General features: G+C 49.8%; 1 protein-coding gene across 6 annotated transcripts in view; it reads right to left on the minus strand.

The window, feature by feature from the left end:
* Positions 1-967: 967 nt before the first annotated feature.
* ADAM15 (ADAM metallopeptidase domain 15) overlaps positions 968-13,401 on the minus strand; it is a 29,947-nt gene continuing 17,513 nt past the window's right edge. The window contains exons 19-25 of one of the 6 annotated variants that reach the window (XM_026716434.2): positions 11,967-12,108; positions 10,301-10,345; positions 8,391-8,496; positions 5,493-5,573; positions 4,599-4,667; positions 3,560-3,663; positions 968-3,009 (exon numbers count right to left, since the gene is read on the minus strand). In XM_026716434.2, the coding sequence (XP_026572219.2) occupies positions 2,949-3,009; positions 3,560-3,663; positions 4,599-4,667; positions 5,493-5,573; positions 8,391-8,496; positions 10,301-10,345; positions 11,967-12,108 (608 nt within the window). In that variant the 3' untranslated portion in view covers positions 968-2,948. The remainder of the gene's footprint in view (positions 3,010-3,559; positions 3,664-4,598; positions 4,668-5,492; positions 5,574-8,390; positions 8,497-10,300; positions 10,346-11,966; positions 12,109-13,401) is intronic. The other 5 variants (XM_087913901.1, XM_087913903.1, XM_087913904.1 and 2 more) reach the window with 5 other exon arrangements.

Below are 13,401 nucleotides of genomic sequence, written 5' to 3' on the forward strand. Positions count from 1 at the left end.
TACTTACCGGAGTAGAGCTGGGTCTTTGGAGGTCATGTAGTCCAACCCCTTGCTCAAAAAAAAGACAGAATGACAGAGCTGGTTCTTTGGAGGTCATCTAGTCCAACCCCTTGTTCAAAAAGGGAGAATGACAGAGCTGGGTCTTTGGAGGTCATCTAGTCCAACCCCTTGCTCAAAAAAAAAAAAATGACAGAGCTGGTTCTTTGGAGGTCATCTAGTCCAACCCCTTTGTTCAAAAAGGGAATATGACAGAGCTGGGTCTTTGGAGGTCATGTAGTCCAATCCCCTTGCTCAAAAAAAGGGATAGTTGACAGAGCTGGTTCTTTGGAGGTCATCTAGTCCAACCCCTTGCTCAAAAAAAGTCAATGATAGAGCTGGAAGGGGCTTCGGAGGTGATCTAGTCCAACCCCCTTGCACAAAAAAGGGAGAATGACAGAGCTGGGACTTTGGAGGTCATCTAGTCCAACCCCCTTGCTCAAAAAAGACAGAATAAGAGCTGGAAGGGGCCTCGGAAGGCATCTAGTCCAACCCCCTTGCTCAAAAAGACAATGACAGAGCTGGAAGGGACTTAGAGAGGTCATCTAGTCCAACCCCCTGCTCAGAATACAGAAAAAAAGGAAGGATGACAGAGCTGGGACTTTGGAGATCATCTAGTACAACCCCCTGTTTAAAAAGACAATAACAGAGCTGGACGGGGTTTTGGGGGGTCTTCTAGTTCAACCCCCTGCTCAAAAGACAGAATAACCACCGGAAGGGACTTTGGAGGTCATCTAGTCCAACCCCGTTTAAAAAGACAATAACAGAGCTGGAAAGGACTTTGGAGGTCATCTAATCCAACCCCCTGGCTCAAAAGACAGAGTGGGAAGGGATCTTGGAGGTCATCTGGTCCAACCCCATTGCTCAAAAAGAACAACAGAGCCCAAAGAGGTCCTTACGGCGAGACAGACAGACAGGCGGCAAATACACGTAACAGATAAATAAATGTTTATTTATACAGCTTTATCTATGTAGGTAAGTGCCACCTGCTTCAGGGCTGGCCAGGTGTCACCTGCAAAGGCAAGGAGTTGTCGTCGAGCTGGATCCGCCAGAACCTCCAACTCCAAAGGCAGTCTATCTGGGTGAAGCCGAATCACGGAGGTGTCACCATCTGGTGATATTATCAAGAGGCCTGTTTACAAACTTTCATTTCGCGACCCTTTAGAAGCTTCTGATGGCACCGGAAAAGGTCGTAAGAACAAGCGGGGGTTGTTAAAACGAATCACGCCCGATTATTATTATTAACATTATTATTTTGGCCAGGCTTGTTGAGCAAAGCCGTCGTTAAGTGAATCCGGCTTCTCCACTCCCATTGGTTTTGCCAGCTGGGAAGGTGGCAGCCACTTGGCCTCGAATCGCAACTGTTTTAAATACCAGCCGGCTGCCCAGCGCCCCGATTTTGATCCCGTGATTGTGGGGAAGGCTGCGACGATGGTCATAAGTGCGAGGACCGGTCACGAATCGCATTTTTTTTCCAGCGCCGTTCACGTTGGTCGCTAAATGAACGTTTGCAAGTCAAGGAATTTCTTATCAGACCTTCCCAACATCCCGATCATCGTGTTTTTACCTTCCCTCTGTACAGGGAGTCCTCCACTTACGACCGATCATTTAGTAACCCAAGTTACAACCACACTGACAAAAAGGGACTTGGGGCCGTTTTCCACACTTATGACCATCGCAGAGTTCCCTGCATGGCTGAAATTCAGATACTCGGCAGTTGACTTGTAGTTATGACAGTTGCAGTGCCTTGGTCCTCCTTTTGCGACCTTCCATGGGGAAAACTGCATTCGCTAAACAACCGTGTGAACTAACTTGAAGAACGGCAGTGATTCGCTGAACGACCGCGTCAAGGAAGGTCGTAAAGTGGGGCAAACTTTCCACTGCTGAGCCCTTCTGCCTTTTCTTTCACTTCATAGCTGCTTCATTTTTCACTCGTTTAATAAATCAAATTAAAATAAATTAAATGAAATCAAATTAAAGGCAAGTTTGGGAGAGATGATGGACTGAAGTGCCCTCTAGTGGACGAATAATGCAGAGACTGGGGGCGGGGGGGAGAGAATACAGGCAGTCCTCAATTTACGACCACAACGGAGCCCCAAATTTATGCCACTAAGCGAGACCTTTGTCCTAAATGAGGTTTGCCCCCACGTTACACCTTTCCCCGCCACGTTCGTTGACGTGAATCGCTTTCAGGGGTTCAATGAGCCACACCGTCGTTAAGCAAATCAGGCTTCCTCCCTGGAATTGGAATCATGTAACCCTCATAAGGACAAGTCAGTTGCCAAACGGCTGAATATGGATCACGGGACTGCGTTGGAGGCTTAAATGGTCATTAAGTGTGAAAAATGGCCATAATATCAAGTTGCTTTTTTTTTAGGACACCCAGTCACTTCAAACGGTCACTAAACGAACAGTTGTAAGTTGAGCGCTGCCCTGTCAACTGTTCCTCGATCCAAAAAACAGAGGATTTGACCCCAAAATCCCTTTTTATTAAGGAAAAAGGAAAAAAAAGATGGCGTCACAGCTAGTCCAGTGATGAGGAATCCACTTCCGCTTTTCTCTTGCACACACGCACACACTCACGGGTGTGTGACACGCGCATCCACAAACTGCCTCTCCAGGGGGCGCCACGGAGAGTTCGCCTTGCTAGTGCAAATATTTTTTTTTCCCAGAATTCCCCTGGGCCGGAGAGGATTCAGAAGCAAGAGACGGTCAAAATGGCCGGCGAAATGTCCATCCCGGACAAGCCCCCATCGCTGCCCCGTGCTTGCGACGGATGGAGTGGGGGGGGGAGCGCTGTTGTTCTGCAAAATCTACAGCCAAGCAAGCGACGGGGAAAGATGGCGGACAGTCCTTTCCTCCGGAAGTGCCTTGTGCAACGTCGAAGGGACGCTCGGTGCGAGCGAGCCAAGTTATATTTCGTGGGGGTATCCTGAAGAGCTGGCCGGCGGGGGAGGAGGTGGAGGGGCAGGCCTGGAAGAAAAGCCAAGAAAGAAAGAAAAAAAAGAGAGAGAGAGAGAGAGAGAGCTAGTCCTCGATTTACGACCACGAATTTCTGTTGCTAAGTGAGACGTTAAAGTGAATTTTGCTCCATTGTACGACCTTCCGTGCCACAGTCGTTGAGCGAATCCCTGCAGCTGGGAAGTTAGTCTCATGGTTGTTAAGTGAACCTGACTTCCCCATCGTCAAACGGGGGCGGGGAATCACCTGACCCTGGAACTTTGCAACCGTCGTAAATACGAGTAAGTTGCCGAGTGTCTGAATTTTGGTCACGTGACCTACTGAGAGGCTGCAATCGGCATTAAGCGTGAAAATTGGTCGTAAGTCCCCTTTTTTAAGCATCATTGTAACTTTGGTCACTAAACAAACAAACAAACTTATGACAGTTTTGGCAACTTGCTCACATTTATGACGGTTTCGATTATCCTATAATAATATCACTGCAACCATTTGCAGGAAAGCAGGTTTTTTTTTCCTTCCCCCCCAAATTAAAAATATACCTCTTTTCCACCTTTAGACTCACCTGGATGGCAACATCTGGACCTCAGGATCATAGCTGGGTATGGCCCGGAGCGGATCCAGAGGCAGCGGCTTCTGGGGTGGGGGAGGCTTGGGGGGGCCTGGTGCCTGGGGTGGGGAAACAAGAGCCAAAATTGCATTGACCAAAGGCACTGAATCAAAATGGGGCCCACCCCTCAAATAGATCCTCCAGGGCCAATGAGTGGGGGAGGTAGAGATTTTCAATCTTGGTGACTCTAAGAGGGGTGGACTTCAACTCCCAGAATTCCCCAGCCTGTTTTGGCTTCGTGAGTTGGAGGCCATCTTAGAAGGGTGGGCATAGGGGCAGGGGGGCTGTGCCCTGCAAGTAGAAGGGCTTTGAATTCTGGGAGTTGAAGTCCACCTGTCTTAAAGCAGGCTGGCTGGGGGATTCTGGGAGTTGAAGTCCACCACTCTTAACCATGCTGGCTGGGGGATTCTGGGAGTTGAAGTCCACCACTCTTAACCATGCTAGCTGGGGATTCTGGGAGTTGAAGTCCACCACTCTTAACCATGCTAGCTGGGGATTCTGGGAGTTGAAGTCCAGCCATCTTAAACCAAGCTGGCTGGGGGATTCTGGGAGTGGAAGTCCAGCTGTCTTAAACCAAGCTGGCTGGGGGATTCTGGGAGTGGAAGTCCAACTATCTTAAAGCATGCTGGCTGGGGATTCTGGGAGTGGAAGTCCAGCCGTCTTAAACCAAGCTGGCTGGGGTGATTCTGGGAGTTGGAGTCCATGCTGGCTGGGGGATTCTGGGAGTGGAAGTCCACCCCTCTTAAAGCATGCTGGCTGGGGTGATTCTGGGAGTTGGAGTCCATGCTGGCTGGGGGATTCTGGGAGTTGAAGTCCACCCATCTTAAAGCATGCTGGCTGGGGGATTCTGGGAGTTGAAGTCCACCCTTCTTAAAGCCGCCAAGATTGATGAACGCTATTCCGTCTGTTCACCCCTCTTTTCCGTTTCCAAATGGAGTCCCTCCTCCTCCCCCCAGGTCAATTCACCACCAGGGTGAAAGGACGAAGCAATTACCTGGATTTTGGGGATGGGGTCAGGAGGCAACGGGCGTATAGGAGGGCCCGGTCTGTCTCCAGAGGAATCCTGGGCAGAAAAAGTTCAGGTAGCAAAGAACAACATGCAAGGTTGAAAGATGGAGTTATTATTATTATTATTATTTAGAAAGGAGATAAGAAATGGTAATTTATTAAGAAGAAACATCAAGTCTCTTAAGGATCTTCAGGGGTGTGGGGGGGAAAAAACCCTGCAATGGATTTGTGGCTAGGCGTATTGGACATAATACAGGGCAGTCCTCGACTTACAACCATAATGGGGAGTCCCAACCTTTCCCGTCGCTAAGCGAGATGTTTTGTGAAGTCACGATTTGCCCCACTTTTTTGCGACGCTTCTTTTTTCAGGGGAACCCACTGCGGTTCGTTAAACCGGCAGCGTGGTTATCCAGCGAATCTGGCTTACCCGGTCCGAGGGTTGCAAAAGGGGATTGTGTGACACGCACACACACGCACACACACACACACACCTGGGACCCTGCAACCATCATCAATATGAGCCAAGAATTGCCAAGAATTCCCATCATGGGACTGCAGGGGTGTAAACCGGTCCTACATTCCTGTTTCCCTCCCTTCCCCCAGTGCCGTCGTAACTTCAGAACGGTCACCGGGTGAGCCGTTGTAAAGCGAGGACTACCTGTTTGTTAAATCTTCCTCGAGGCTCTTCGGGGGACCTCCGGAAAGAGTGGATCCCACTCTCCAATCCTCGCTAATCCAGAGTTGGACTAGCGGGGGTCCCACGTGAACTGGGGAGGGGGATCGTGCTTATTCATGCAACGCGCATGCCGCAGCCTCGAAGAACATGCCAAGATTTCGCCCTCTCCTTCCCCCTCCCCTCTCCTTCTCCCAACTCGGTTACCTGCAGATCCTTCGGGATCGGGTCAGGCGGGAGCGGCTTGGCGGGTGGCTCAGGCCGCGAGGCACCCATCGCCACGGGCTGCTGCAGCGAGAGACAGAAAAAAGGCGGCCGCCCGGAGAAGAAGGGAAGAAAAGAGAGAGAGAGAGAGAGAGAGAATGGAACGAGGAGGCTAAACACGGCACTGGCCGCATGCTGGAGGTTACGCCATGCGTGGTTTTGGGGGGGCGGTGGCGCCATGCAGCATGCACCAAACTGACAAGAGAAGGTAAAGACAAGACAGACGCGCGGAGGAGGGCGAGCCAAGTTTTAGAGGGAGGTTGGGGTTGTGTGGGTGGGTGTGTCTTGTGATTCACCCCCCCGTTTTCCTCTGCTTGCTCTTTTGGGGGACTCGGCCCCGGATTCTCGAGGACGAGCCGAAGAAAGGACCGACAATTCTACCCCGTCCACCAAAACGGTGTGCGGGAAAGACCTTGCGTTGTTGTCTGTCGGCCGCCGGCCTCTCCAGCAGCCAAATCTGAACAGGAGGAGGAGGAGGTGGTTGGGAGTCGGGGTCAACATCAGGGCAGAGAGACAAGAGATACAGAGACGGAGCCTGGCCCGTCCGTCCGCCCTCAGATGGCGAGTCAACATCCCCCAGGTCTGGACGGGGCTGATGAGGAAGAGGAGGAATAGCTGATGCGCAGAGGAGAGGAGAGAGCAGTGGAAATCTATGGGCCGGTCCTTGGGACAGAAGCAGGGGTGGGATTCACATTTTTAACAACCGGTTCTGGGGGGGCATGGCTTAGGTGGTGGGCGTGGCTTGGTGGTCATGTGACTGGCTGGGTGGTGGCCAACTCAACATCACTCACATCAAGGCACGCATCTCCTCGCCTGGCTTCTCGTGACTGTGGGGATGCTGCAACAGTCGTAAGTGTGAAAAAGGGTCATAAGTCACTTTTTTTTCAGTGCCATTGGAGCTCCACGCAAGTAAAGGACCAGCAAAGGAGGGGCGAAAAAAACTCCAGAGAGGTTCCAGAGACAGGAAGTCTAGTCCTGCCAAGAATGTAATAAGGGTTAACGGAGAGGCAGTTTTTGTAAGCAACACCAGAATGTTTCCTTCCTGCCTTCCTTACAGGATTAGCCCAGGAATTTCTTCTAACAACCGGTTCTCCCAACTGCTTAGAATGTTAACAACCGGTTCTGGCAAATAGGTGCAAACTGGTAGAATCCCTGGACGGAAGAGCCACCACTGCGAGCGAGGCCCCACCCTCGCTCTGGGGGATAAAAGGCACGGGCGACTCGGGAGTAAGGCTGCAAAGTAATGGCCCCTCCTTCAAGAAGATAAAAGCCAGCTGTGAAGTGAACGTTCTTTGCAGGAAGCAAAGACGTTTTGAAACTCAGCCTCGTGGACATTATAGTATCTTCGGTTGGTATTTGAAGTCTCTTGTGTAGTGAAATATTTCCTATCTGTGATTCTTGGCAGCCTCACCCAGTTTTGGCAAGGTTTGTGCTTATCAAAGTGAGTTTGCAGCAACCTTTTAACTGGGGATTTTGTAAGACTCATTAAAAGGTTTCTGTTCTAAGTTTGTCTTATTGGAAAAGTGTTTGGGTCAGAAGAACAGGAATATAATAAACCCTTCCATCCTCCGCCAGAACTGAAGAAGCTTCTTGGTATGAGAAGCGAAACGTCTTCAGGGCAAAAAAACTAAGGCAGTCCAGCTGCTCCTTGGGATAACCGTGGGCCCGGATGAGTGAGAATCTCCGTAGAAATAAAAGTAGAATTCGCTCCTCTGTGTGCGGAGTGGGCCTCGGGAGATTGGGTGAGAAAAAAATAGGTGCCCAGGGAACATTTGGATAAGAGGTTGCTGAGCCCACATCTCTCTAAAAAGGCTGGAGAAAAGTGGTCCAGAAGGAACCGTCTCTAGTTTTTCAGACTACAAAAGAGACGGCGGGAGATTTGAACTTTCAGACTTTGCGAGCTTCTGCTAAAGCCGCCCTACAATAAAATAAATGGGTTTATCTTTGTGGTGGGGAAATAAGAACTGTTGGATAAGAGACAGCCGAGCCCTTGGCTGCATAAACAGGTCGAGCAAAAAAATAAAAAATAAATAAAAATTCACAAGGAACCTTCCCTAAGTTTCTCAGGCTGTAAATGAGAACAGCGGGAGAAGTGTACTTTTAGACCTGCAACATTCCAGTTTTTTTTTTTTAGTCAACACAAAGGGAAGGGGGCCCCCCGTTTTATCCAGCTGAACCCCGAATTCTCCCCCGCCCATGCCTCCCTGCCCCCGCCCCCCAAATACATGGAAACCCACAGATATGGTAACCAGCTGATTTCGATCTGCAACTTTAAGAAATACTAGTTGCCACATTGCAAAGTCGAAAGGGGACAAAATATTTCTGGGTGGGGTGTGTTCTTCCTTGCAGGTTTCATTTGGTTTGCTTTGTGGAGCCGCCTCCCCCACCCTGCACCCCCCAATTCCTCCATGTTAAATCTGTGGGGCCAAAGCTAGCATGGGGCAAGAGAAAGGAACAATTTTCTCCTCCTCCTCCTCTTCTTCTTCTTCTTCTTCTTCTTCTTCTTCTTCTTCTTCTTCTTCTTCTTCTTCTTCTTCTTCTTCTTCTTCTTCTTCTTCTTCTTCTTCTTCTTCTACTACTACTACTACTACTACTACTATTATTATTATTATTATTATTATTATTATTATTATTATTATTATTATTATTTTGCAACGATTGTTCTGGTTTTGCAAACGAGATGTATCTTAAAATTTTTAAAATTAAAAATCTTTCCTTGGATGAATTTCTGTCTGGTTCTGCGGAAAGAAATATTGGCTCTTTTTTGGGGGGTGGGGGAGATGAACAGAAGGAGAAAAAAAAGGAGTGCTGCTTTTTATTCCAGCCCTCCGTCCCTTTTACCTTAGACGTTGGCATGAGCTGAAGCTCCGTGTTTTGTTTCCACTGAGGGGGGCGAGGACGGTTTGGCGGCGCCTTGCTGTAACTCCGGGGTTCCGTTTGGGTAATCCTGAAGGAAACAGGGTTGGAGGAGATAAGTTTAGTCCTCGTTTTGGGGAGAAGCTCGGAGGAGGCTCTTCCCGACGCCTGGAAAAGCAAAAAAGACCCCGCAATGCAAGCCCCCCATGCCACGCGGCCTTCCGTCCGAGCCGTTTGCGAAAATCAAATTCACGGGTAGAAGTTCGGCTAAGCCAACAAGAGCGATTTTAAGCCATGATCCAGGAAGCCGCAGCCGGCCAAACCAGAGAACCAACCACACCCAGAGAGAGAGAGAGCCAAAAAAAGTCCAAAAGCACAACAGAAAAAACCATTTTTTTTAGAAAGCAGAAGGGTAGGACTTGCAAAGTGCCAGTCTGCACCAGGCAAAGAAGCTTAGGAGACCAGGAAGAAAAATAAATAAACATGGTTTGGTGGCCCGCAAACCACGGTTCTGGTTTCCACATTTTAAAAACGGGCCTTCCCATCCTCTGTTGAGTTTTTCCTGCATGTTCTGCCCTTTAATTACTAGCCGAATTTAAGGCAGGCAGATTTAAACTCCGCAAAGGCATCCGTGCAATGTCTCTTTCTTGGCTCATCGGGCATCCTCAAATATAACTCACGGTTACGTTCGAGATTCATCTCAACGTCCCATTCTCTGCGTAGCTGACTTTAGGGTGTAAAAGGTTGGTAATCTTTCATCCCATATCGAAGGAGCAAGGATCATGGAGGTGAGATGCCAGCGTGATGCTGGGTTCAGGCAAGAGAACAGGAATCTCCCATAACCCAACCAAGGGTCAATTCAGTGACCAATCAGGATTACAGAGGTGGCCACATGATACGGACTACATTTCCCAAGATACCTTAACTACATTTACCATGACGCATTCCCTTAAGGGGAAATAGCTCCCCAGTTCGTAACTAACTATCCCAATTCCCAATTAACTATAAACTGTCTGGAAAACACACTCCCCGCCTGGAATTATAAATTCCACTACCAACTAAAGTTTGCGGGAAGAAGTTTGCAGGAAGTGGAGCGCCCAGGCCCTAAGGACAGAGGTCTCCAAACTTGGCCAACTTTTAAGACTTGTTGGACTTCAACTCCCAGAATTCCCCAGCCAGCCTTGTCTGTTTCTTTTTTTTCTCTCTCTTAACCTCCTAAAGTGGAGTGAGATTGCAGAGGAAGGGATTGCAAGAGAGCAAATTGTGCTGGCTGGGGAATTCTGGGAGTTGAAGTCCAACAAGTCTTAAAAGTTGGCCAAGTTTAGGGACCCACCCCTCCCTGCCCTAGGATGAGGCAGAGGCGGGAAGAACTGCCAACGACGCACCACGGGGTGGCGCCAGGAAGAGTTTGCCGGTAATCCTTGACTTAAGACGGCTAGGGGGGGCACTAGAATTTCCATCGCTGTTGCTCGGAAAAGCCTGATTTTGCTGCCTTTGTCAAAACCATGGGGGGGTGAAGCCAATCGCTGCGGTCATTAAGTGGATCAGGGCATCATTAAGTGAATTGGGTTCCCCCCCTCTGCCCCCCCCCGTTGACTCCACTCATGGAGAAAATCGCCGCTGGAGAACCACAGGATGCTACAACCGTCACAAAGACATTGCCAGCTGAATTTGGACACGGTTAGGGATGCCGCGACGGTGATAAGTGCGAGGAACGGTCGTAAGTCGAGGAGGACTTGCAGACGTACTCCCCCCCCGCCCCCCCAAACGGCACGGTCGCCGTTCAGAGCCAAGAGACAACCAAACCCATCATTGCGGCCACTGGCAAAGGCCCCGAACCCTTTTGCATGCAGAGCGAAGGGTGCGTGTACCCCAAAACCCATATTCCTTCGCACCTTTCGGCTGGGGGAAGAAACTGCACCTGGGATTCGGGCTCGGTCCTAAAGAGGAAGGGTGGCAGGGTGAATGCACAAAAGAAGGGGTGGTTACTTTTTTCTCTCCCCCCACCCACACCCAAAAAACAGCTCGTCGCGAATACTCCGCGGCAATTTTAGTTTGTTTAGAATTGAGGATGTCTAGTTGAATGAAAAGGAAGACTAAGGGAGTGACAGGGTAGCATCTTGGGGATGTCGGAGGGGCTCCCCCAAAGAAGAAGGGGGGTCGATCTGTTCTCCAAAGCCCCCGAAGGCCAGTGAGGAAGCCATGGATGGAAAGTAATCCAGGAGAGAAGCAACTTGGAACTAAGGAGACGTTTCCTGAGAGAACGGTGAACCAGTGGGACTGCTTGCCACCAGAAGTTGTGGGTGGTCCATCCCTGGAGGTTTTTAAGAAGAGACTGGACGGCCATTTGTCAGAAATGGGAGAGGGTGTCTTGCTTGAGCAGGGGGTTGGATGACCTCTAGGGTCCCTTCCAGTTCTGTTATTCTGCTGTTCTTTTCCTTCCTTCCTTCCTTCCTTCCTTCCTTCCTTCCTTCCTTCCTTCCTTCCTTCCTTCCTTCCTTCCTTCCTTATCTTGCCTGTCCTTCTTTCCTTCCTTCCCTGTCCTTCCTTCCTTCCTTATCCCTCCAATCTTCCTTCCTTCCTTCCTTCCTTCCTTCCTTCCTTCCTTCCTTCCTTCCTTCCTTCCTTCCTTTCCTTCCTTCCTTCCTTCCTTCTCCATCGCTGGAGGTTTTTAAGAAGAGACTGGACAGCCATTTGTTAGAAATGGGAGAGGGTGTCTTGCTTGAGCAGGGGGTTGGATGACCTCTAAGGTCCCTTCCAACTCTGTTATTCTGCTGTTCTTTTTCCTTCCTTCCTTCCTTCTTTCCGTCCTTCCTTCCTTCCTTCCTTCCTGCCTGCCTGCCTGCCTGCCTGCCTTCCTTCTCTTCTTTCTCCTTCCTTCCTTCCTTCCTTCCTTCCTTCCTTCCTTCCTTCCTTCCTTCCTTCCTTCCTTCCTTCCTGTTATTCTACTAGTCTTCCTCCCTCCCTCCTTTCTCTCCTTCCTTCCTTCCTTCCTTCCTTCCTTCCTTCCTTCCTTCCTTCCTTCCTCCCTCCCTCCCTCCCTCCCTCCCTCTCTCCCTCCCTCTCTCCCTCCTTTCCTTCTCCATCACAAGAGGCTTTTTAAAGAAGAGACTGGAAACCCATGGTGTAGATCTCCTGCTCAAGTAGGGGCTGGACTAGAAGACCTCTAAGATTTCCTTCCAACTTGGACAAGGTTCTAACATTCCGCTGTGTGCCATGATTGTAATATCTCTCCCTCCCCCTTTAATGTTTTATGCAGAGGCCTCCAAACTTGGCCACTTTAATACTTGTGGATTTCAACGCCCAGAATTCTGGGAGCGGAAGCCCCTAAAGCGATGCTGGCTGGGGAATTCTGGGAGCTGAAGTCCACAAGTCCTCAAAGCGGTCAAGTTGGGAGACCTCCGGTTTTATGAGACGGAAGCTGCTCCGAACGGTTGGAGACGAGGACAGCCGGCGAAGGCATTTCCGAAATAAAATAAAACGGGCCAGGTTTTTGTCGGGAAAAGACAAAACCCCCTCGGAGTGGGGAGCGAGGAAGAGGAGGAAGAAGGGGGTCTTTACCTGTACTGGCAACTGGTGCCCTTGCCGAATTGGCAGAGGCGCTTGTGAAGTCCCAGCCGTTTGACACAACAGAGGCCCCCGACCAGCAATCCCGCCACGAGGAGAGCGATCACCACCAGCGCCGTCGAGGTTGCGTGGCTGGCTGCAAAAGGACAAAGCAACTGAGTGTTTACCACCCCATGCCAAGGCTGGAAGGGGCGCGGGGCCCGAATGGCGGGGGCAGCCCGGGCACCGTGCTAACACAAAGGGGGCCTTGTTGTATCCCATAACAACCCGGGGTTTCAACAACCCCCCCACTGCCTGCCTGTGGCTCGCTCGCAAAAAATAAAAAGAAAAGGCGCTTCTTAAAACTCAAAACGCCGGGGCGGCGGGGAGGAGGGCGAGAGAAAAATGTGGCCGGTTTCATTTCTGCTTTCCGCTCTCTGTGGAAGAGTCGGACTGAGAGGTTAGGGGGTGGAGATGGAACACGGAGGAAAAAAATAATAATCGGGACACGATTGCCTCCGAGCTGGGGATGGGAAAGGCGGTGGGCCAGGAAGACCGCAAAGGGCACGGGTTTGCGTTCGCGGCGTTCGCGGATCGCGATGAGTTTGAAACTAGCTTTGCTTTTCAGGTGGTGGGGCGCAGGCAACATGCAGCCCTCGGTTGCCGTGTATGCAAACATGGATTATCTCTCTATCGATCCATCCATCTTCTCTCTCTCCCACCATCTCTCTATCTCTATCCTCTCTATCTCTCTATCGATCCATCTCTCTTTATCTAGCTATCTATCATCTATTTGTCTGTCCATCTGTCTACCTATATCATCTACCTTTCTCCATCCATCCATCCATCTTTATCTAGCTATCTATGATCTACTGTGCCTGCCTGCCTATCTATCATCTGTCTGTCTGTCTGTCTATCATCTATCTGTCTGTCTGTCTGTCTGCCTATCTATCATGCCTATGTATCATCTATCTATCTATCTAATCTATCTATCCATCTTCTCCCTTTCTCCCTATCCATCCATCCATCCATCCATCCATTTCTCTGCCTTTATTTTTATTTTAGCTATCTGTATCACCTGTCTGTCCGTCTACCTATATCCATCCATCCATCCATCAATCCATCACACTGTATGTCCAACCCTCTGTCTAATCTATCCATTTATCCATTCATTCATCCATCTATCATCTATCCTCTTTCTCTCATCTATCTATCTATCTATCTATCTATCTATCTATCTATCTATCTATCTATCTATCTATCTACCTACCTACCTATCTACCTATCATCTATCTATCTCTCTTCTCCTCTTCCCTTCCCATTGCGTCTTCTTTCCGTGAGGTCTCTTCTTCCAGACCACCACAGCGCTGGGGGCTGGTCTTGCAATCGCCCCCCCCCTCTCCCCTCCTTAATCCTTTTAAGATGCTTTGAGTCTTTCTGGGCGAATTGG

Source organism: Pseudonaja textilis, chromosome 16 (assembly GCF_049901715.1).
Source record: "Pseudonaja textilis isolate UNSWEBS1 chromosome 16, rPseTex1.2, whole genome shotgun sequence".
Classification (NCBI taxonomy): domain Eukaryota; kingdom Metazoa; phylum Chordata; class Lepidosauria; order Squamata; family Elapidae; genus Pseudonaja; species Pseudonaja textilis.